Source organism: Sciurus carolinensis, chromosome 9 (assembly GCF_902686445.1).
Source record: "Sciurus carolinensis chromosome 9, mSciCar1.2, whole genome shotgun sequence".
Taxonomy (NCBI): Eukaryota; Metazoa; Chordata; class Mammalia; order Rodentia; family Sciuridae; genus Sciurus; species Sciurus carolinensis.
In genome coordinates this window covers 25,436,901-25,461,737 of record NC_062221.1, presented here as the reverse complement: position 1 = coordinate 25,461,737, position 24,837 = coordinate 25,436,901, and the positions used below count along the sequence as shown (strand labels likewise).

The 24,837-nt window shown below is 40.1% G+C and overlaps 2 protein-coding genes across 2 annotated transcripts in view; one reads left to right on the top strand and one right to left on the bottom strand.

Annotated features, from left to right (window-relative positions):
• Col6a5 (collagen type VI alpha 5 chain) overlaps positions 1–24,837 on the top strand; it is a 160,271-nt gene that overhangs the window by 52,892 nt on the left and 82,542 nt on the right. The window contains exons 2-4 of the mRNA XM_047564445.1: positions 11,424–11,519; positions 14,377–14,976; positions 20,225–20,857. Coding sequence (XP_047420401.1) covers positions 11,453–11,519; positions 14,377–14,976; positions 20,225–20,857 — 1,300 coding nt within the window. The 5' untranslated portion in view covers positions 11,424–11,452. The remainder of the gene's footprint in view (positions 1–11,423; positions 11,520–14,376; positions 14,977–20,224; positions 20,858–24,837) is intronic.
• LOC124992987 (tRNA (adenine(58)-N(1))-methyltransferase non-catalytic subunit TRM6-like) lies at positions 392–1,709 on the bottom strand. Its single transcript, XM_047564446.1, has one exon. The coding sequence runs from the start codon at positions 1,581–1,583 to the stop codon at positions 603–605; it is 981 nt and encodes a 326-aa protein (XP_047420402.1). The 5' UTR covers positions 1,584–1,709; the 3' UTR covers positions 392–602.

Sequence of the window (24,837 nt, the reverse complement as noted above, 5' to 3'; positions counted from 1 at the left end):
GGAAAAAAAAGAAAAAAAAAAAAAAGGCAGTAAAATGAATACTTGGAACTTTCTCAGGTTGAAAACTATTAGAATAATAGAACCTAGCATTTAAAAAATGCTCATTCTACACTGGGGAATAGAATGGATATTTTTGGTACTATAAATTTCATATATTCACACATTCATATTGCTTATATTGAAGAGAATGGAATGAGCAGAGGAAATTTCTTCCACAAATTCCTTCCCTTTGGTACCCATCAAGTTTTAGCTATATTGTGTTATTCCAGTTAGCTTAAAATGCAAACAAGGTCTTGTACAAATACATTTTCAGGATGCTGAAATTCGATATTTGCAGAGTATTTAGAAATACTCAGAGGATTTTTGTTAAACAAAATTGTCCCATCAATCCACTACTGCATACTTGAGTTTCAGTTTAGACAGATTAAACACATCTGCGTCGGAAGTGGACAAAGGCTATTCCTTCTCCTCAGGAAGGGGTATACAGCCACTTTCTTATTCTCAGAATACGCATACAGACAAAAAAATTAGTTATGACATTTAAAGTTTAAGTTTTAACTGCAGAATGCCTGAGAACAAAAATCAAAGCCATTCTTGAAAAGTTACGAGCCAGACTCTGGGCATTTCTGTCTTTTAGCTGCTGGCTCCCCAGTCTTGTGTGATTCTAAGGTGCTCGCACTGGACTTGAGGCTGGTGTCTGCTCGAAGGTTGTCCAAGACAACAGTGAAGCCTGACAGAAGGTAACCTCCACCTCCACTCATCAGCAGCTTGGGATGACTTCGATCTGGCAAAACCTGATAATTTCTGAGCCAGGTTTCAGACAACCTGAGGTTGATGACACCTCCCCTCTCACGCAGTTTTGTGTAGCATTCCAACAAAGGCTCTTTATACTGACAGTAGACCACGAAAGACCTTGAAGGGGCCACAAAGTCTAGCAAAGACAGCAGCAATGGAGTGGGATGGAAACGACTGGCCACAATTAAACCATCTGTGTTCCTTTCACTCAGCAGAGCAGCAGCATCCAAGTGTCTTTTCCTCTGCTCTTCTTGTCTCCTTTGCTTTTCCTGAATATAATCTTTTTTGCTTCCTCTTTCTTTAGGCTCCTTATATTCTGGATCTTGAGGAACAACCTCCATCGATTCTTGTTCTGGGTTATTGCTCTCTGGGGCCTCGGCCATGCTGTCTTCATTGTCTGGTTTAGAATTCTGCTTTTCCTCAAGTGCGCCATTACTTTCTTCAACTGATGCACTGTCTTTTGGCTCTGCATATAACATCTCAGCAGAAAATGTTCCATTTAGGAGACTGTCCACTTTGTTGAGGGGGAATTCGTAAAGACCACTGAGGAAAGATTTGGGAAATCCAAAACATGCTGTTGCTACCCTAACAGGTCCATCTCCAGGGTAGAGCTGAATAATGGAGCCAAAACCTCCCATTCGTTCCATCATTGCACCCAGCACCAAGCCTGAACATGTTTCCATTACAATCATTTTATTGCCAGCACGGATATTTCCCAAGGTCAGCATCTGGGCTAGTGTATCATATCTCATGTGGTTAATTTTTCCAGGTTCTTTTGCATAATACATAATTGAAAGAATACGGGTAGATGGCTTCAAAATAGTTATGATGGCTTCATATTTCTTTTTCTTCTTTTTAATATATTTATCTTGAGCAAATTCTGTCTTGTCTCGAAATGTTGTACTATTTTCAATTAACTGCTGAACTATTTCTTTTTCCGCTGGACCTGCACTGCTTTGAACACATCTTCCCGTTTCAGCACCACAAAGTCGCCGTCGTGGATGCGGTTATCCCCGGGATACCGGGCCTGTGGGCTCGGATGTTCTCCTGAGCTCTCCATGACGTTCGGCCGGTCTCAGTGCTCCGCCGTGTCCTTGCAGCTTCAGGCCCCTCTCTCTTCCTGCAACACAGTCGCAGCGACCAGCCTCACTCCCCGCGACACCACAGACTCTCTATCCATTTACTTTTAACCTATATGTCTTTATGGTTCAAGTGGGTTTCTTGTAGAGAACATGGTGGGGTCTTGCTATTGTCAGGACAAGATGGCCAGAAGGGACTGGAGTTGGGTATTTCCCTCCCCCACCCGAGGACAGTTTGACTCTGATAAATCCAAGTAGATTTGCCTCTGGTAATAATTTCTTTTGCAGTCAGACTTTGTTAAGAACAGTGTACTATAGTGCATTTCAAAATGATTTTTTTCCCCTTTACCCTGCTGTTGCATAGGGTAGTTTTGCTTTGATCTCACTGTGAGAACTTCTTAGTGTGGTGTCTGCCCTATGTCTGGTTCTCCCTGGAGTTTTTAACTCTCAAACTTGTACATAAATTGCCTCTAGCAATTTGTCAAATACAATTTGGATTTTTTAACCCTAGTACTGATTCCCACCCAAGTTTTAGCTCATAAGCTTCTGCTCTGTTAGTTTGCAATTCTCTGTATCCACCTGTGTAACTCTCAAATTTTGGAGGTAGCAGATTGTCTGCAATTAGGAAGAGTTGTTGATTTTCAGTTTGCTCAGTTTTTAAACATATTTTTAGGGCAGAGTAACGACTTTCAAGTTACCTCATGCCAGACTAGAAATCAAGAAGTTAGGAAACTTTTAAGAGAGAAACAAGGTACCACTAACCATTGTGCTGGGATCACAGTCATTAGATTGGTATTGTTCTAGGAAACTATGTCTTATATTTACGACTTTTCACCTCAATGTTTTATGTTTGCATTACTCAAAAGAATAATTTTAAAAGAATGAATTAAAAATGCCTTCAACTGAAATATGATGGGTCAACATATATATGAAAAAATGTTCAATATCTCTAGCAATTAGAGAAATGCAAATTAAAACTATACTGGGATTTCATCTCACTCCAGTCAGAATGGCAATAATCAAGAATAAAAGTAACAAGCTGGGTGTGGTGGTGCATGCCTGAAATTCCAGAAGCTTGGGAGGCTGAGGCAGGAGGATTGCAAGTTCAAAACCAGACTCAGCAACTTAGCAAGGCACTAAGCAACTCAGCGAGATCCCATTTCTAAATAAAATACAAAGAGGGGATGGTAATGTTGCTTAGGGTCAGAGGTTGAGCACCCCTGGGTTCAATAAAAAAAAAAAAAAAAGAATAAAAAACTAAGTGTTGGTGGTGAGGATGAGGATGTGGGGGAAAATGTATGCTCATACATTGCTGGCGGGACTGAAAATTGGTGCTATCACTCTGGAAAGCAGTATGGAGATTCCTCAGAAAACTTGGAATGGAACCACCATTTGACCTAGTTATCCCACTCCTCAGTATATACCCAAAGGACTTAAAATCAGCATACTATAGTGAGTGAGCCACATCAATGTTTATAGTAGCTCAGTTCACTAAAGCTAAACTATGGAACCAAACTAGTTGCCCTTCCAGCAGATGACTGGATGAAGAAAACATGGCATATATACACAGTGGACTAGTACTTAGCTGTAGAGAGGAATGAAGTTATGGCATTTACTAGTTAACTGATGGAACTGGAGATTATCATGCTAAGTGAAATAAGCCAATCACCCCAAACCAAAAGTCCAATGTTCTCTCTGATATGCAGATGCTAAAACACAATAAGACAGTAGGGGAGGGAAGAGTAGAAGTTCATTGGATTAGACAAAGGGGAATGAAGGGAAGGAAGGGGGGATGGGAATAGGAAAGACAGTAGAATGAATTGGACATTACTTTCTATGTTCATATTTGAATACATGACCAGTGTAACTCCACTTCATGGACAACCACAAGAATGGAAAGTTATACTACATTTATATATAATATGTCAAAATCCACTACTGTCATGTATATCTATAAAGAACAAATAAAAAAATTTAAAAAAGCTTCAGCCTCCAAATTTTAGAAACAAATATATTTGGCATTATAAAATTGAGATCATACTCTATATATTCAACTGTTTATTATCCCAGTATTTCTGCTGAATTCACTGGATTAAATTTAGCACTCATTTACTTGCTTTGTGTTGTATTAGGGCAGCCCCTTAGTAAAAACATGGTCCTTTCTTTCAAAACTTACACTAAAGATGAGACAAAAAAACAGTAAACAGAAACAAACAAGCAATAGATTGATAAAATATATGCTTGAGTTGTTAAAAAATGCTTTAATGTTTGGGAACTGAGTATCTGGATCATGGGAACAATGGAAGGTGGGTGTGGGAGCAGACAGGAAGTTTCTGAAGCATAACTGTGACTTTTATATAAGGACTGTTTAGACTTGGGCAAATGATAGAAAAGTATGGATACCATGGTGTTTGGTCAACTCGTTTGGTCAGACTAGGAATTTAAGAACTCTCTAGTGAGTCTGGATCTACAAAGTTGCACAGGGAAGGAATTATCTTAGAGGCCCCATTGTTGGATATACCACCTGGTATCCAAGCAGCTTCAAAAGTGCATAACAAATGCACCTTTGTTATGACTCTTTTGCTTATGAACTGAAACACAAAGTCCAGGAATTGGTCAGGCTGAGGAAGGTACTGAATTGATGTCATTACAAATACATCTCTTTTCATTTCGAGGTTCTCTTTCATGGTAGCAAGGTGACTCCAGAAGCCGCAGGATTCTGTCCCACCAGTTAAGCCACCTCAGCAGCAAGAGGACTTTTCCTTCCCAATAGGTCTAGTAAAAGCCTGAGCATTGGCTGATGCTTATTGTCTCTGATTTGATGGTCTAGGTCAAGCACTCATAGTTGGATAAATCACAGTGAATGTAGCAATGCTGGCTTAGGTCAAGTGTCCTTTCTGAAATAGGGGTCAGGTCAAGATTCCAGCAACTACATGGATTGAAAGTAGGGAAAGGGATTCTTCAAAATAATGTATTATGAATAATCAGAATTGGGCAAGCAAAATCAATAGATGTCTCCTATAAGACACTTTATATGTATGACCTCGTGTAAACTTCTAGACAACACATTGCTATAGTCATCATTGACCATAATTCCCAGTTAAAGCCATTGAGGACTGTACTGCAGCATTTTTTCTAGAGACCATTCAGGATGACCTAACCCAATAGCTCTCAACCTTGGCTGTACATCAGAATTACCTGGAATACTTAAAAAAACCCCAGTGTTCACTAAGGAAAGAAATTGAAGACTTAGAAGGTAGAAAGATCTTTTATGTCCTTGCATAGGCAGAATTAATATTTTCAAAATGGCCATATCAATGAAAGTAAACTATAGGTTCAGTGTGATCCCCCTCAAAATACCAGTGACATTCCTCACAGAACTAGAAAAACAATTCTAATATTTATTTGGAAGAAAAATAAAAGACCCAGAATAGCCAAAGCAATTCAAAGCCAAAAAGCAATGCTGGAGTCATCACAGTACCTGATCTCAAGTTATACCCAGAGCCATAATAACAAAACAGCATGATATTGGCATAAAAACAGACATGAAAACCAACCGAGTAGAATAGAAGACACAGAGACAAATCCACATATAGTCATCTGATTCTTGACAAAAGGGTCAAAACCATACATTGACAAAAAGACAACCTTTTAAAAAATCGTGCTGGGAAAATTGGATATCCATATATAGAAGATGAAATGTACACCCCTATCTCTCCCTCTGCACAAAAATCAACTCAAAGTGGACCAAAGACATGGGAATTAAACCCAAAACACTGAAATTGCTAGAAGCAAACATAAGGCTAACATTATATAAAGAACTAAAAAAAATTAACAACAACTCCCCACTCCTGCCCAACAATCCTTCCATAAATGGTCAAACATCTAAATGGACATTTCTCAAAAAACGAAATACAAATGACCAACAAATATTTGAAAAAAATGTTCAACATCCTTAGCAATCAGGGGAATGCCAAGTTAGAATGGCAGTCATCAAGAATACAAAGAACAATAATTGCTGGCGAGGATGTTGGGGAAAATGTACATTTATACATTTTTGGTGAGATTGCAAGTTAGTACAACACTATGGAAAGCGCAATATGGAGATTTCTCAAAAGACTAGGAAAGCATCCACTCTGTAACCCAGCTATCTCACTCCTTGGTATTTATCCAAAAGTTCTAAAATCAGCATACTACAGTGATACATGGGTATCCATGTTCATAGCAGCACAATTCACAATGGTCAAGATATGGAAATAGTCTAGGTGACCATCAACAGATGAATGGATAAAGAAAATGTAGTATAGTAGTTCATTTCTTATAATCAATGAACACTATGCTTTTGTATGGATATAACCATAATTTGTCTATTCATTCATCTGTTGAGGGATATCTTTGTTGCTTCCAGTTTGGGGCAATTATAAATAAGGCTATTATAGAAAAATTTAAAAAAAGAAATGTGGCATATATACACAATGGAGTTTTACTCAGACACAAAGAAGAATGAAATTATGTCACTCATGGGTAAATGGATGGAACTGAGAAACATTATGCTGAGTGAAATAAACCACACTCAGTCAAGTTTTGTTTTGTATGGAGGAGCCAGAGATAGGGAGGGAGGGAGAGAATGAGGGAGAGAGAGAGAGAGAGAATATGAGAGATGAGAGGAGGAGGTGATGGGGAAGTATTGGGGAATGAAATATGCCACATTATGCTATGTCTATGTATGAATGTACCACAATGAATCATATATGCATATCATATATATGTGTATATATATAGCTATAATGCACTAATTAAAATAATAATAACAGCAATAGAAGGTAGAAAGTGGATCAGTAGAGTAAGGCAAGCAGACCAGGGGAGGGAGGAAGGGAAGGAAAGGGAAGGTACTGGGGAATGAGATTGATCAAATTATGTTATATGCATATATAAATATGGCATCCCACTATTTTGTATAATTGTATTGCACCAACAGAACAATCCCAGTGCTCAGGCAGATTCCTGATCAGCTGAGTCAGAGACTTTTGGAGTGGGATCATCCATCAGTAGTTTCTAATAGTTCTCCAGTGTGCACCCAAGATTGAGAATCACAAGCCCACAACTTTTTCCTCTTTAAGTAAGATGTAATGAAAACCTAGAATCATGTTCTGTTTTCTCAGCAGCAATTCCAAGAATAAGGCACACATTCAGACCCCAGGGAGATCTAACTGCCACAGGGAGCTGGGCTGCACCCTCAGTGGAAATAAGGCATTGAGGGCGTAGATGGTGATGGTCTTGATTTGGAGGCGTCATGATTTGGAAAGTAGCTATGGTCCAATGTCATTTATTTCCCTGTGATATAACAGGTCACATGATGTTTTGGCAAGTGGAAGTATTAGAAATATAAGCAAGATAGCCTTACTCTGGAAATCTTTGTTTAAAAAATCTGGTGATCCCATAAGAAACTCATGGATTAAGTGGTTGAAAGGTAAGTCATGGTTGTGCCCTCTGACAGAGGAAACTTCTGGATGCATCACTGTAGTTTCTGCCAAATTTCTGGCAAGAAGGGTGAGTTCATGCCCTTCTGAGGGGTCTTCAGTCTGAGAGGCCCAGACCTTCAAGAGATGGAACCCCATTTTATGCCTTTGGCAGAGCCCATGTCCCTAGATGATCTGAACCCTAATTCACAAAGTGAAATTTTGAACTGATGTCTGACCCTCTTTTTTTGTAGATTAGAGAATCAAGTCTCAGAAAGGAGCTTATAATTTTAATTATGAGTTCTAATTCTTTGATATTTTCTGCTACCCTTGATCAAAGTTTTGAAAGCCTTAAGAGTATATCAAGTGCTTTTGCTTGTTGCTTTTCGGTACATTTTCATATAACGGACTCTGAAATGTTATGTTCTATTTTTAAACTGCATTGTGATTCAGTTCTTTTCAATATATTCTGAAACAACAGGTTCATCCATTCTTTCAACAAATACTCACTATACATCTACTGTGTGCCTGGCACCAAAGTAGGTGCCACCCATATTGTATGATTGGATTTTCAGTGACATTTTAGTAAAAACTAATGGGCTTGTGACATTTCCTGACCTTACATAGGACTTAGCATTTGGTATTGTCTGTATTTTATATTTTAGCAAAATTGTCTTAATTCCCCAGATAGACTGACTGTATGCTCTTGGAGGGAATATTTTATGTATTTCACTCTTTGTGTCCAAGAACCTATAGTAAGTAGTTCCATGAAGTAGCTATAAATGGCAGAGTTGGACGTGACAGTTGGTAGATTTGTTAATTAAGCCGCAGTCTATGTTTCTCATGTGCCTTATCTGTCTTAATTTTAGAAGATGGGGGCACAGCATTCCTGCCTTCAGTTCTAATATGATTTATTTGGACGAACATGTCCTTAGAAGAAGATAGCAGACATTGCCCCAGAAAGAAAATCATGAGAGACTGTTTGATTCTACTGATGAGCTGTGTACTCTAATTGTAGGCACCTCTCTATTTTGGATCCTTGATATCTCCTCTTCCCCTTTATGCCTAAGATAGCCTGAGTTTTGGGAAGTGCAGTTAGAGTCTTTCTAGCAAAGGTCCACCTGATGCAAAGAATCAGCCCTTTCACAGCATCCCTGGGCCCTCTCAATCCACCCTCCAGCCAAACCAGAACTCAACATTCTTGCTTCTCATGTGCTTTATCCTGCATTATAGGACAAACTGGTCTTGGTACTGCTGCCAAAACTCCCTTCCCCATCTGGGCTGACCCTGGGGGATTTGAAAAGTCTTTGCTTTTTGCAAAGGTGGAACTAGGACTATCCCAAAGCCTTCCCTACTAGAGCAGGCTCCCCCCAACCCCCACCTCCATCAGAACTTGTTTAGAATGGTCCAATACAGTAGTATGACTTGTTACATAATTGTTAAAACTGGTGGAGTTTGCTTCCTATTTATAGACCATCGCTTTTTCAATCTCAGGATACTCCAGACACGATCTTTTGCTCTAGAAATGCCTGGAATTGCTGCTGTGTGAGGTTTGAAAGGCAGTTGATTGGCAGTGGCTGTATTGATGAAGCTTCTTATTACCTCCTAAGTAATTAACTTGAGTCAACAAATATTTCTTGAGAACCCACTCTAGAGCATGCACTGAGCTAGGAAGGTGGAACATTTACTATAGTGAGAGATGAGGGTTCAGTCCTGCTTTCAACAAGCTGGAGGTTGCAGGTCCTGAAGTTGTACCCTTCCCCCTCTGCTGGAACTCCATATTCTGGCCAGAGCAGGGTCTTGACCTGTTTGTACTGCCTTTATGCTGAATGAGGGATTATTAACCAGGAAAAGAGGAGGGCGAGCCCTGCAGGAAGGACAGAAGAGATGACCTGACCTTTAATTTTTACTGTACTTAGGATCTCTTGCTTCTTTAGCTGTATAGCTGCAAAAGGAAAGAAAAAGAAATTAAGCCTGGTGGCTTCAGAATGCTATTTATGTTGTTTCTGAGTTGAGATTTAGCAGTGTTAACCTCCAATTAACTGTTTACATATGTATTTCCAATCCAGTGGGCTCAAGACTTACACTAACACCTTGCTGTGTTATTAAAACTTACTAAGTAATTTCCATGTTCCTTTAGTGTCAGAACCTGCCAGAAGGTTGCAAGCTTTATCGTGTGCTTTTTTATTTTGCTAAACTAAGCTTTTTTTTTTATCCTCTTTAAGACTTCATGCCATGTGTTACAAAACGGACTGCCCCATAGGAAGCATGGCTTACCATTAAGCATGTGTGATATTTGTCTTTACAGATATTTATTCCTTTGGTCAAAGGAATGTAATCAGAAAAAGGGAGGTGATTAATCATTATTTCATCATGACCTTCTATTTGTATCCTGGAAAGTTTTGTTCCCCAATGCTCTGTGATTTGCATGTGATGAATATCCCCACAGGAAACAGCAGGGCCAGCTGGTTGCTGCCCAGCATTCAGTGTGTGGAGACTTCTCTCTAGATCAGTTTGGCTGTTATTCCCCCTGCAGTGGGCTCAAAGCTAATGCTAGTTGTGTGGGTTGTTTTTTTTTTTTTTTTTTCCCATACTGGGGATTGAACCCCGGGGCGCTTAACCACCAAACCACATCTCCAGCCGTTTTTGTATTTTATTTAGAGACAGGGTCTCACTGAGTTGCTTAGGGCCTCGTTAAGTTGCTGAGGCTGACTTTGAACTCATGGTCCTCCTACCTCAGCTTCCCTAGTCTCTGGGATTATAGGCGTGTGCCACTGCACCTGGCCTGATGTTAGTTTTAAGTTCCCAATTCGTCTCTGAGAGTTTGAGCCCTGGAAATTGTGAAAATGAGTGAGTTGGTGCACTTGGTAGTTTTTTAAGCTTGGAGTTTCTAGAACCTCAAAATCTATTTGGGGGACTTATCTACCTGAAAATGGCAAATTAACTTCTAAAAAGTATCACTTGTTTATGACACCCTCTGCCAATGATAGCATCAAAGAATCAGAGAATTTTAGTCAGGAGAAGCCTTAGAGATGTGTGTGATTCAATCCTTTCTAAGTACTAGGATCCCCACTCTGGTGTCTTGGGACCTCTGTGATCAGCAATTTCAAAAGAACTGCTAGAAAAATCAACTCTAGAATAAAAATCAGCCCTTATATCTTTAGTATCTCATTTAAGGCAGATGTATTTTTTAGTATTGGTCATTTTAATCTATTTTTTTAAATAAAGAATGACTTTGATTTGATGGAATTTCTATGATATTCTAATTTTTCATGAAGATTTCTGATTGATTGTGAACTATGTGGAGAAAGATGATGAACTGGATTGGTAAGACTGCTTATAACTGTGAGAGAACAGTTCTCACAAGCATTTAATGAAGAAAACACAAGTAACTGCTGACTTTTTGAACTGCTATACACATATACCAGAGTCCTGGTCAGCATAATGATAGGGGGCAAAAAATCATGACTGCATACCTTGTGTGAAGTTGTGGATTTTATATAAGGATTGAGGCATAGCCGCTGAGGGCATGGGTGTGGCAATCACCTTGTCTGGGGTAGTGTCCTAGATCCACCACTTTTCAAGTCACCTGGTGCCTCAGTTTCCCTATCATGTGCTATAATAATTGCATCTCTTTGTTTTTTGAATTTTTAAAAAAATTTGTTTTTTAGTTGCAGGTGGACATAATACCTTTATTTTATTTTCATGTAGTGCTGAGGATCGAACCCAGGGTCTTACACATGCTAGGCGAGCGCTCTACCACGGAGCCATAACCCCAGCCCAATTGCACCTCTTTCTAAGATTGTTATGAGGATGAATTTAGATGATACTTGTTAAACACTGAGAAAGGTACTTGAGTCATGTTAAGGGCTTAGCAAGCATAAGCATTATCTATTTTCAAAAATAAGCTTGATAAAAGAGGTTGGGACTTCTTGATAAAGACTTGTTTACAGTGTATTCATGCCCTCCAACTATTCCAACAGTGTTCATTAAGATTTATCATATTGCAAATATATATATGCATATATGTATATATATATATGTATATATGAAAAATTTTTACATATACATATATAATTTTTTTTTTCAGAATAAAAGCAAGAAAACTCCACTAACGAAATGAAGATCCACCTAATCATAGTTGCCCTAATCCTTTGGACTGAAGTGTTGGCAGATCAGAGCCCAGGTACTAGTATTTTTATGTTTATTGTTGTTTGGGAAAATAAATATTTTTTAGATCTTATCAAACTTTATTTTAACAAACAGAGAAATAAAGAATTTACAAAACATCAATGTACCTGGCATTAATTTCTCAAAGATGGTACAATACCGGGGAGCGGGGTCATCAACCACATACTCGTGGCTTGAAAAACTTTGATTGTTCGTTGGCTTGCTTAAGTCTCGGTGTTCCACATCTTTGTGAATAGAGTCAATCCTTAATGTTTATAGGCCAGTTTGAATTGTGGCCTAAAATGGAAGAAAAGAGACCCCACAGAAAAAACATTCTAAGTATTTTTGGGGCTAAACCATTGCCTGCCTTTTTTTCTCCCTCACAAACATGAAAGATACAGGTTGGGCATCCCTAATCCTGAAGTCCTTAATCTGAAATGATTCAAAATCCAAAATGTTTTGAGCTCTGACATGACACCTAAGTGGAAAATTCCATACCGGACTTTATGTGGCAGGTTGCAGTCAAAATATTGTGTAAAAACTCCTCCAGACTATATGTTATGAGGTGTATATGAAACATAAATTTCATGTTTAGACTTGAATTGCAGCTATCCCCTCCAAATATCATTATATACTTACAACTATTCCAAAATTTCAAAAAACCTTCAGAATCTGAAACACTCTGGTCCCCAGCATTTCCACTAAGAGATATTCAACATTTGTGTGTATGGAGTGTGAAAGCGAGGTTTTCCTTCTTTCCTCTCAACAGTTGAAAGTATTTGCAACCCTGCACTGTGCCACCATAGGATTTCATGATGAGTTTCTGAGTTACTTTGAAAGAGCCCATTGTTGGACCTTTTCCATCAGATCATTAATTTTGGGAGTGGAGGTGACTGACAGAGATAGCTGACATGAACACTATTGGTGCCTCCCCATGCCCAGATTCAATCAGGCGGGTGCACCCTTCCCCAGCTGCTGTCAATATTACCTGAAACAGCCCCAGCTGCCATTCATTTCTGGTTTTCCCAGAGCCTCCTTACCTAAGGGGTGATGCCTATCACCTCTGCTCCTTCCCTCCAATTTCTGGGGATGGCCTGCAGCTGATGACTGTTAGGGGCATACAAAAAACTGGTCCTCTTCCTCAAAGAGGGGAAACTGCAGTAATTTGTGCATCAGAGTCACTTGAAGACCAGACCAAAGCTAGACTTCACCTGGTGATATGTTCCTTTGCTCCATTCCTGTCTGGTTGTGCTCCTCCACTACTTGCCCCTACCGAGCCCATCTACCTGAAGTCCCTGCCTCAGACTCTGCTTCCAGGCTGTCCAGCCCAAGACAGCTGCTTACTCTATGCTCTTTCCAAAAATTGCTGTTAGTCCTCAGACCACTTTGGAACTTTCTGGGGCTGGTATCATATTTTTTATCCATTAGTACAGTTTTAGAGTTTGGTGCTTTTTTTTTTTCTGAAAAAGAAAAAAAATGTTGTCTTTGGTATAGAGTTGAGTAAGAAAAATCTGTTGGTTAGGTTTACTAAAGTCCTTTTACATGACAATTATTTTTTTTTAATTAAAATCATTTTTGTTTTTACAGACTGCCTTTTGATTCATTGTATGCAAATGGGGTACAACTTTTCATTTCTATGGTTGTACACAATGTAGATTCACACCATTCATGTAATCATACATATACATAGGGTAATACTGTCTGTTTCATTCTACTATCTTTCTGTCCCCTAGCCCCTCCCACCCCTTTTTCCTCTACACCACCCAAAGTTCCTTCATTCTTCTCTTCCCCCTGCCACCCTCCCTCATTATATATTGTCATGCACTTATCAGAGAAAACATTCGGCCTTTGGTTTTTTGGGCTTGGCCTATTTCACTTAGCATCACTTACCAGCAAATGCCATAATTTTACTCTTCTTTATGGTTTAGTAATATTCCACTGTGTATATATACCACAGTTTCTTTATCCATTCGTCAATTGAAGGGCATCTAGGTTGGTTCCACAATCTAGCTATTGTGAATTGAGCTGCTGTGAACATTGATGTGGCTGTATCACTGTAGTATGCTGATTTTAAGTCCTTTGGGTATAAACTGAGGAGTGGGATAGCTGGGTCAAATGGTGGTTCCATTCCAGGTTTTCCGAGGAATTTCCATACTGCTTCCCAGAGTGGCTGCACCAATTTGGAACTCCTCCAGCAATGGATGAGTGTATCTTTTCCCCCACATCCTCGCCAACAATTATTATTGCTTGTGTTCTTGATAATAGCCATTCTAATTGGAGTTAAATGAAATCTTAGGGTGGTTTTAATTTGCATTTCTCTAATTACTAGGGATGATGAGCACTTTTTCATGTATTTGTTGATCACCTGTATATGTTCTTCTGTGAAGTGTCTGCCCATTTCCTTAGCCCATTTATTGATTGGGTCCTTTGTATTTTGGGTATAAAGTTTTTTAAGTTCTTTATAAACTTTGGAGATGAGTGCTCTGTCTGAAGTGTGTGTGGAAAAGATTTTCTCCCATTCTGTAGGCTTTCTTTTCACATTATTGATTGTTTCCTGTGCTGAGAAAAAATTTTTTTAGTTTGACTCTATCCCATTTATTGACTCTAACTTTTATTTATTGCACTATGGGGGTCTTGTTAAGGAAGTCTGGTCCAAGCCAACATGATGGAGATTCGGGCCTACTTTGTCTTCTATTTTGTGAAGGGTCTCAAGCCTAATTCCCAGATCCACGGAATTCTTTGTTTGACTTCTGGAAGACACTTGGGATTTTGCTCGACCTATAACATGAGGACATGATCTCAAATGACTACAGTGGTCTAAAATGTAAAGACTGAACAATAACTTTCTTTTCATTGTCTTTTGATTTTGACAGGGCCAGGCCCTGAGTATGCAGATGTCGTGTTCCTGGTGGACAGCTCTGATCACCTGGGAGTTAAGTCCTTCCCATTTGTGAGAACGTTCATCAATAAAATGATCAACAGTCTCCCCATAGAGGCCAACAAGTACCGTGTGGCCCTGGCCCAGTACAGCGACATGCTCCACAATGAATTCAACCTGAGTGCCTTCAGGAGCAGGAACCCCATGCTGAACCACCTCAAGAGGAACTTCGGGTTCATTGGCGGGTCCCTGAGGATAGGAAACGCTCTTCGGGAGGCTCACAAGACCTACTTCTCTGCACCTACAAATGGAAGAGACAGGAAACTGTTTCCTCCTATTTTGGTGGTCCTGGCTTCAGCCGAATCGGAGGATGATGTGGAAGAGGCTTCAAAGGCCCTGCGGAAAGATGGGGTGAGGATCATCTCTGTGGGGATGCAGAAGGCTTCCGAGGAAAACCTGAGGGCCATGGCCACGTCTCAGTTTCATTTCAACCTACGGACGGTCAGAGACCTTAGCATGTTCTCCTCAAACATGACGCAGATCATCAAGGATGCAACCAAGTACAGAGAAGGAGCAGTGGATGCTGATATAAAAGGTGAGGAAGCCACATTGAAGTGTTGGAAGTTTCAGCACATCATCCTCTTGTTCTGCCTCTGCTCAGGCTGTTTTCTCTGGCAGGCATCCTACTGTACACCTTTCCTTCTTACAGACCAATAACTCTGGTGTCATTTAAATCTCAACCCTATACTCTTGTCCTCTCATTTCTTTTAGGGTCTGACAGTTTCTTCCTGTGGACATCTTATGACAGCCGTAATTTCTATAATCATCCATTTCTGTTTGCTCCCTTCCCCAGCAACGAACTGGTAGCACCACAAGGGCAGAGCTGGCCACGTGTTCTCATCTCTGTATTCTCTGGGTCTAGAGAATGAGCTGGTGTTCTGTTTCTTAATGAATGAACACATGAGAATCTTACAGGTACAGAAATAAGATCCTTGTCTATCTTCTTTTCCTCACAGTCCTGGTTCAAATGAGGCACACAATAAATAGTAAATGCCCATCAACGAGTGTATAGCAACATCCAGTGGGAATGATAGCCTTAGAAAGAGACTCATTAGCCCATGTTTTGCATTCATCTGAGCAGAAAAGAGGTACCCTCAAGCTGTGTAGTAGTGTGATACTGTGGACCACAATCTTGAGCCTGTGTGTGCTGTGTGGCTCATCCCTCTCTGTGCCATTTTCCCCTTGGAGGTCAAATTTCTCTAATAAGTATCAATATCTGATAGAATTTTGACTCATGATCTCTCCCAGTGATATAATCATCTTATGCTGATATCTTCACTTTTAAGATACATTTTTCCACATTTTTACATTTTTAAAAATTGTAAACAAATGGAGTACAACTTGTTTCTCTGGTTGTACATGAAGTAGAGGCATACCATTTGTGTAATCATACACTTACATAGGGTAATGATGTTTGATTCATTCTGTTATTTTTCCTTCCCCCCACCCCACCGACCCCTCTTTTTTCTCTATAAAGTCCTTCCTTCCTCCATTCTTGCCTCCCTCCCATCCCCACATTACATATCATCATCTGCTTATCAGTGAGATCATTTGTCCTTTGGTTTTTAGGGATTGGCTTATCTTACTTAGCATGATATTCTCCGACTTCATCCATTTGCCTGCAAATGCCATAATTTTATTCTTCTTTATGACTGAGTAATATTCCATTGTATATATACCACAGTTTCTTTATCCATTCATCAATTGAAGGGCATCTAGGTTGGTTCCACAGTCTGGCTATTGTGAATTGAACAGCTATGAACATTGATGTGGTTGTATCTCAGTAGTATGCTGAGTTAAGTCCTTTGGGTATTGGCCGAGGAGTGGGATAACTGGGTCAAATGGTGGGTCCATTCCAAGTTTTCTAAGGAATCTCCACACTGCTTTCCAGAGTGGCTGCACTAATTTGCAGCCCTACCAGCAATGTATGAGTGTACCTTTCTCCCCACATTCTCGCCAACACTTATTGTTACTTGTATTCTTGATAATCGCCATTCTAATTGGGGTGAGATGGAATCTTAGGGTAGTTTTGATTTGCATTTCTCTTATTACTAGAGATGTTGAACATTTTTTCATATGTTTGTTGATTGCTTGTAGATCTTCGGTGAAGTGTCTGTTCATTTCCTTAGCTCATTTGTTGACTGGGTTATTTATATTCTTGGTGTAAAGTTTTTTGAGTTCTTTATATATTCTGGATTAGGATGTATCTTTCAGTGCTTTCTTTTTAAAAAAAATTTGAAGTACTGGAGATATATCTCACAAGCTTATGGATATGAATGAAGTTGTTTAGAAACAGTGCAAATTAAACTTACTCAGTACCCTTCCTCACTCAAATAATTCAAGACTTGACCTGTCATACCTCCAACATGAAATTCTTCCCAACTTATTTTCTGAGAATCCCCACGAGTGTCCCATGGGATGCCACACACCCTTTCTCTAAGGCTCCACCATCCATGTGATGTCTGTTGGCTGCAAAGCTACTTGAGATCAGCACTTACCCCAGCATTGCAGTGGGTTTCCTTTGGGGGGAATAATGATTGCCAGGCCAGAAAGCCATCCTGTTATGCCTAAGCTGCCACCCAGCAGATGCCAGAGCTGCCTTCTCTTCTACTCCTGGGAAGTCCCTGTACTTCATGCAGAGATTCAGAACATAAAGATGAGAACATATATCTTCATTCTTGATGCCCTAGGCCACAAAGGAGTCTGCCTTTGCCCCCAACTCACTTTCTTACTTGAACAATGCTTTGTGTCTTAGATGAATTTTCCATGAAGACTTCAAAATAGAAGGCCCTTAAGTACAAATAGTTTACTAGGGAGGTGTTCCCAGAAAGCACTAGAAAGGAATGAGGAAAATGGGATGGGAAGCCAAACACAGTCTTGGGCAAGCAAAACAGGCCAATTCACAGTTCCTTGGAGGTGTTCAATGCGTGCCATATGGATGAGAAGATTCAGCCATTCTCTCCGGAGGAAGACAGAAAGAATCTCCAGTATACTGGGCTTCCCTGGTTGCCTCTGTATTCAATTGGTGATGATGGCGGGTCATTCTGGACAGTGCTGTCTAGTTCTAAAGCCCTAGAAGTCAACTGGTGTAGTACAAGGTAGCCTGAACTCAAAGTTAAAAGATCAGGACAGTGCCATTCGCTGGCTATCTGATCTTGGATAAGTGATGCCATCTATCTTGCTTTTCATCAGCATCCTCATTTGTAAGATGCATGAGTTGGTATGCTTGAAGCTTCCTTCCTGCTGTACCATTCATTGTCCTGTTTCATAGTGACAGCTATGGGCTGATTCTTCCCCGCCCCCAGTCAGACCACATAGACTTTAATAATAAATAGCCTTCATGAAAAATAGATTTATTTCCCTTGTAATATTATATGGCCCATGCTTAGGATACCAGTTGTCTTCCTTTGTTTGGATATCTAGGTTGGTGATGACTTTTCCACCTTCAAATATGACTTCCAATGTGTCCTGAGAATTGACATACAGCTGGTGGAAGGGAAAAAAAGATGGAAGATCACCCTTGGGAGTGTTTTATGGACTGAGCCTGGAAGAGGCTGACATTATTGCTCATATTTCACTAGTCTTAGTTGCATGGCCATGGCTAACTGCAAGAAAGGCTTGAAAATCAGGTCTAACTCTCTGCTCAAGAAGAGGAAATGGGGTTTGGTAAGCATCTAGAAGACTCTCTTCACAGTATTGCCCCTGAGGCATTGGGGAGTCCATTTTCCTTCACTCTTTGCCTGCCTTGGGGAAAAAAATGTAGATGCCATAGCACGTCCTTAGGGATATGGAAGAAACATCCTGTGGCCCTCCACCCTGGGGACACTGGAGGTCCTCCAACCCTCTAGGTGTCTGCTTAGCCTGAGCTCTCTGGGGCAATGGGGCTCTACCTTCTTAGAGGGCTCTGTGTGCAGATCATGTTTCTATCACTACTTCTAACTTACCTCACAGCAGGGTAGTATAACAAGATATTCCTTGGCAGGACCCCGTCCTTACCTTTTAGAGATTAAGAACAAGGGCTTTATAGTCAGGAAAATCTGGGTTCAGACACTGTCTTGGCTGCTTCAGACCTTGAGTAAGCTCCTTAACCCCTGTGCTTCAGTGTCTACCTTGTAACATGAGTGAGGTGACTTGTATGGCATTTGGCACAGGTTTATTAGTATCAATAGTAACCACTGTTTGCAAATAAATACTAACCCAAGGAGGTCATACTGGGAGTTCGTTTTAGTTCACTGTGTGGGATTCAGAGTAAATTGAAAGACTTATAAGATTATTTTAAGTTCCACAAATATTCTTGATCTCCCACCAGGTGCCAGGCACTGAAGGGATAGAGATAGTAAGACATGCCTTATGATTGCTAAGATCAGAGGAGCTAACGGGCAATTCTTAGTGAGATGAAGCTTACCTCTTGGCTACAGTTTCCACATTTGAGGTATGTCTGTGCTTGGAGTGGCTATATGTGAATATGGCCTACTCTTCTTTAGAATCCAGATTCATATAATTCATTGCTTAGGGGGCATCTCCTCTTGGATGCTCAGTGGCATCTGAAACTGAGTATGTCTGAAATAGAACTCTTGAATTCACTCTATAACCCGTTCCTCCCACTGTCTTCCCTATCTTACGAAAAGACACCCCCACCATCCACTCAGTTGTTTAGGTCAAAAGCCCAGGAAATTTCCATTTCTGTGTATGCTATCAATACTTGAATTCAATTTATCAAGCATTTTGTTCTCCCTCTAAATCATGTATCAAAATGACCCTGGTTGCTCCATCTTAGCTGCTTTATCCTTTCTAGAACCATTATCTCTTTCTAGGGACATTGTTTTAAAATTGTTATCCCTGAATTCATTAGTTCCCTTCAGTAACTGGAGTGATACTTAAAACATTTAAACTGAATCACGTGACACTCCCAGATAATCTGGGACCTACCTCCCTCTGACCTCATCCACCATTGTTTCTCTTCATCCACTGACTCCAGTCACTCTGGGCTTCTTGCTGGTTCTCACCACTTGGTTTTCTTTCTACCAGAATTCCTCTTTCTTCAGAATTCCACATGATGGAATCTTCATTCAGATTTCAACCCAAATGTGATCCTCTCAGAGAAGCGTTTCTTGACTTCTTCGTGTTTGAGTTAAGTTAGAGTCCCCCACCATTCCACTTCCTTCCACAGCATCGTTACTCAATAAAATCACCTGTTTTATTTCCTTTCTAGCACTTATTACTGTTTGAAATAATATAATCTAGTTATCTGCCCTCCCCTTAGAATGTGAGTTCCCTGAGGTCAGAGATGTTGCTGGTAACTCTTTTCTGCATCCCAGCTCTTGGGAATGGTATTGGTAAAGAAGGTGGTGATCCTCTTGGTGGTGGTGATTGTACTGGTAGTGAAGATGGTGATCTAAATGCAGTTGAGTATAGCAGTGCTGGTAGTGAAGCTGGTCACCCCAGTGGGGGTGGTGATAATGTTGTTGGTGGCAATTGTACTGGTAATGGAGGTGGTTATGGTGGTGGTGTCCGTAGAGATGATGATGGTAGTAGGGTGTGGTAGCAAAATTGGTAAGTAGAATTCTTCAGAAAGAGGGAAGAGCATATGCAAAGCCTCTGAAGTCAATGACCTTGAAAGTCATGTTCAGAATTTTGACCTTTTGTTTGCTAAGATAAAATATTGCTCTGTATCTGTCATGACTACCTCTGTTTTCACTCATGCCTTTTGGAAACCAGTGAAGTACCTGTCTTACTCTGGGTTAGTGTTTATCCTAATCTTCATACTTTTTCTCTCTCCATAGTTCCCGTCCCTACAGCCTGTCAGAAAGATTCACTTGCAGACCTTGTGTTCCTGGTGGATGGGTCATTTGGGACCCAACAAAATTTAAGAAGCCTGCAGAAGTTCCTGGAGAACATGACTAACTCCTTAGATGTGAATTCTGATTGCCTGCGACTTGGACTGATGAGCTACAGCACGAGGGCTGAGACGATTTCTTTTCTGAAATCAAGCACAACCGGATCTGAATTTCAGCAGCAAATCAGGAAGCTTTCCCTTCGGGCTGGGAAATCCAATGCTGGGGCTGCCATGGAGCAGTTGAGGAAAGAAGGTTTCTCAGAGTCGAGTGGCAGCAGAAGGGCACAGGGGGTCCCTCAGATTGCAGTCCTGGTCACCCACAGATCATCAGATGACGAGGTGCGTGAGGCTGCATTGAACCTTCGGCTGGAGGGCGTAACTGTGTTTGTTATGAACATCGAAGGGGCTAACAGTACTCAGTTAGAAGAAATAGCATCTTACCCTACAGAACAGACAGTTACCACCTTGAACTCCTATGCAGACTTGGAATCTTATAGTAGGAAGTTCCTAAAGAAGCTCCAGAATGAAATATGGACTCAAATTTCTACTCATGCTGAACAAATGAACCTCGACAAAACTGGTATGTTTTCAAAATATGTATTTCTTATTTTATGGTAAACTGAATGGTTGCCTAGTGTTGGGGCAGGGGTGAGGATTGAACACAATTGGATAAGGGTACTTTTGGGAATGGGGGGATTTTAGTCATGGTTGCCCAACTTTGTAAACTTACCAGAAATCATTGAACGATATACTCATAACAGATCAACTGCATAGCATGTAAATCATGCCTCAATAAAATGTAAAAAAGTTGTATGTGTTAACTCTAAAATATTTTAATTGTATGGATGGATATAAAGAGGAAAGTAAAACCACCTGTATTCCTAGCTTCAGATAAAACTATTAACAATTATTTCTCGTCTTTTAGTCTCTTTCCTGCCTTTGTCTCTCTCTCTCCACGCACTCTGCTCATGTAAGCCCAGGCCCATATACACCCAGTTGTAAAATTATGTATCCGTGCTCCAATAGAATGTTCTGTGAGATGCCGATGTAGGTGCACTGTCCAATAAGGCAACTGCAGCCATCTGTGACTTGTGAACACTTGAAATGTGATGGAGGAACTGAATTAAAAAAAATTTAAATGTCATTTAATTTTGATTCATTTTTTATTAGCCATTTAGGTCTAGGGTCTGTTTACTGGACAGTGCAAACATACATAGTTTGGTAACTTGTATCAGTTGCAATCACTTTTGGGTATGACTAAGAAAGAAATCAGACTAAATGTGATTGAAACAGGACAAAATTATGTTTACTGCTTCACAAATAAGTCCAGAAGTAGGCAGATGAGTCATCATGGTACATCACAGTGTTGGGGATCCTTTCTCTTCCTGATATTTTTTTTTTTTTTTTTTTTTTTTTTTTTTTGCTGTTGGTGGCTTTTATTCCGAGGATCATAGTCCAGGATGACAGCTTCAGGCATCACGTTCACATTCAGCAAACACTTAATGCAAAAGGGGAAGAAAAGGGAGGTGCCCCTGCCATTTTTCAAAGAAGTCACACACACATTTCTGCTCATGTCCCCTTGATCAGAAGTTGGTTACATGCCACACTTAGTTGTAACTAAGTGAGTTGTAATGGGAACTGGGAAATGTAGTAGTCAAGTATCCAAGTAAAAAATTGGAATTCAGTTAACATAGAGGGAATGGTTATTGTATTTTCTGCCTTACTTGCTTTTTTTTTTTTTTTTTTTTGGTCTCAGGGATTGAACTCAGGTGCACTTAACCATCAAGCCACATCCCTAGCCCTTTTTATATTTTATGTAGAGACCAGGTCTCACTGAGTTGTTTAGGGCCTTGCTATGTTGCTGAGGCTGGCTTTGTACTTGGAATCCTCCTGCCTCAGCCTCCCAAGCTGCTGGGATTACAGGGGTGCCCCACTGCACCCGGCTCCACTTTTTAAATCAAATTTACATCATAAACTTTTGTCTATTTCCTTAGATGTTATTTTGCAAGATACTTTTTAGGTTGGCTGTAATATTCTGTTGTATGGATTTATCATACTTTGTGCAACATATTTTGAATTGTTGAGTATAAGGGTCAATGACAATGTTTTGCTCTTTTAAAAATCTTATAGCTATGTCTTTATGCACAACCATGAGTGCTTCTTCACATTTTGATTTTTAAATTTTTTCTGTCATCATTCTAGTCAAGGACATCCTAGTTAAGATGTTTTATGAATCTGCTCTGGTTTACTGAGCTCTTTTCAAAGGTACATGCCCAGAGATATTTGATAAGACTGAGCATATCTAATTCTGAGATATCTCCTGCCTTCACACATTTTCTCTACAGATAAAATGTTTTTAAGTAATTGAAACTAGTATTTGACAGCACTCACATGGAAAGGAATTGCCATCTTCAAATGATATTAAAAGGGCTAAATTTAAAATTCAGGCCTGTCAATTGAAGACCGGTTTGAAGATACACACAGGGCCAACCCTGGTATTCTGGCATGTATGTACAGCAAGGCAGCAACAAGAAACAAATCCTCTGTTACTTCCTGAGCAACATGTAGGGGAGTCCCTCAGAGTGGCAGCTGCCTTATTTTTATATTAGTTATTAGGCACAGGAGGGATATATAGTGTGGTCCCTCTTAGGAAGTTTGCAATGATGTGATAAAACCGATTACTGTCATTATAGAAATTCTAAGTGGGAAGCCATGGGACCAATGCTAGGGTATGAGCCATCCAAGGAGGATAGCTGTCTTTCACAAGGCCTCACCAGGTGGCCTCTAATTCATTCAGTTGCTCTCAAATGTTGGTACCTGACTTAAGTTGGATTCCCTAGATGCCAGTCAGGGATTCACATGAAATTGATATATTAAGGAAGTGCTCCCAGGAAAGACTTGAGATTGGTAGGTGAGGATGTGGGGTCAGGAAGGGAAGAATGATAAAAGTCCCTTTGGACTGGAAGGTTATGTTGGCTGAATTCCATGGTGCCATTCTAGAGGCAGTGTCCATCAAAACTTAGAGTTGTCCTAGTCAGGGGACAGTGTAATTAGAGAATTGACATTCCAGCGCATGGGGTAATGTGAGTTTCCTGATACTTCTGGCTCAGGTGCCAGGCAAAGAAGATTCTAGCAACCCAGGAACAGCCCTCCCACAGGACTGCTATTGAGAATCAAAATAAGGCAGTAGGTACCAGTGTGCACAAAAGTGACCAGAGATTTCAGGGTAGGCAGGCAAATCACTATAATCTGCTATAAACTTATCAGGCTGCCAAGGAGCTTATTAATTTAGTAGCCCTTGACACCCTAAGCCTAATGAATCCACCTCTGAGGGTAGGGCTTGAGCACCTGTATTTATGTGTATGTATGTGTGTGTATGTGTGTGTGTGTGTGTGTGTGTGTGTGAGAGAGACTTGGGTTCAACCCAGGTGTATTTTACCACCGAGCTACATCTCCAGACCTTCTTGTTTATTCTTTAAAAATTTTGAAACAGGGTCTCACTAAGTTGCCCAGGCTGGCCTTGATCTTGCTATTCTACTGCCTTAGCCTCAGGAATTGCTGATTTTACAGGAGTGTGATACTGCACTCAGCTGGGCAGCTGTATTTTTGTAAGCTCCCTTGAAAACTCACACTAGAGATTAAAAACAAAACAAAATGAAACAAAACAAAACAAGAACCTTAGTGAATTTGCCATGGTCCAGAAAGTGTTGACCAGTTTTCCAGTTTCAGAGTGATCGAATCACAGAGAAATAACCTTGTCTCACGTAGTCATGCTTTATCCACTACATTTGGCACACTGAAGATATTCAATATGTTAAATAGAATGCATTAAACCAAGGGGACACTCACATTAACCAAACTCAAGAGGCTGATGTATAGAGAAAGAAGGGCAATTTTCTTTATAACACCAAGAACGATCAATGCCCAGGAGCCTAGATGTTCATGTTCTGTAAATGGAACATTCTCTTCCTTGAGACATGCCACATTTGAATCTAAATTATAATCAAAAGACCACTTGGGATTGTGGAATCTGAGCAAGAGAGTTAGTTTTCTGATTGAAATGTTTAGTGGCATCTAGTTGGGCAGATATCTTTATTTCAAAATCAAATATATACATTGATAGCTTTCTATATCTAGAACTCTCTCAGTCTGTATATGTAATTGTATAGGTGAGGCCTTGAGCCAAAGGACCCATTCTTCTTTAGTCCAATCAAAATTTGTAATGATGGAAATGTTCCATATCTGCCATCCAATATGGTAGCCACTAGCTGCATGGAGCTGTTAAGAATTTGCAATGTGCAAATGAGGAGCTGACTTTTAATTTTATTTAATTTTAAGTAGTTTAAACTTACATTTTAATAGCAACATATGACTAGAAGCTAGTGTCTTAGCACAGTTCTAAAGAGGGATGGAAGGTTTGGAATGTCATAGTTACTCACTGTGATTGATAAATTTTCTTTTGGTTATTGCCAACCTCCATCACCCTGCTGAGGAAACTCAATTCTTCTTTATTAAACTCAAATCAATTCATTTTGCTTACTTTCAAGTTTTACAAGCCTC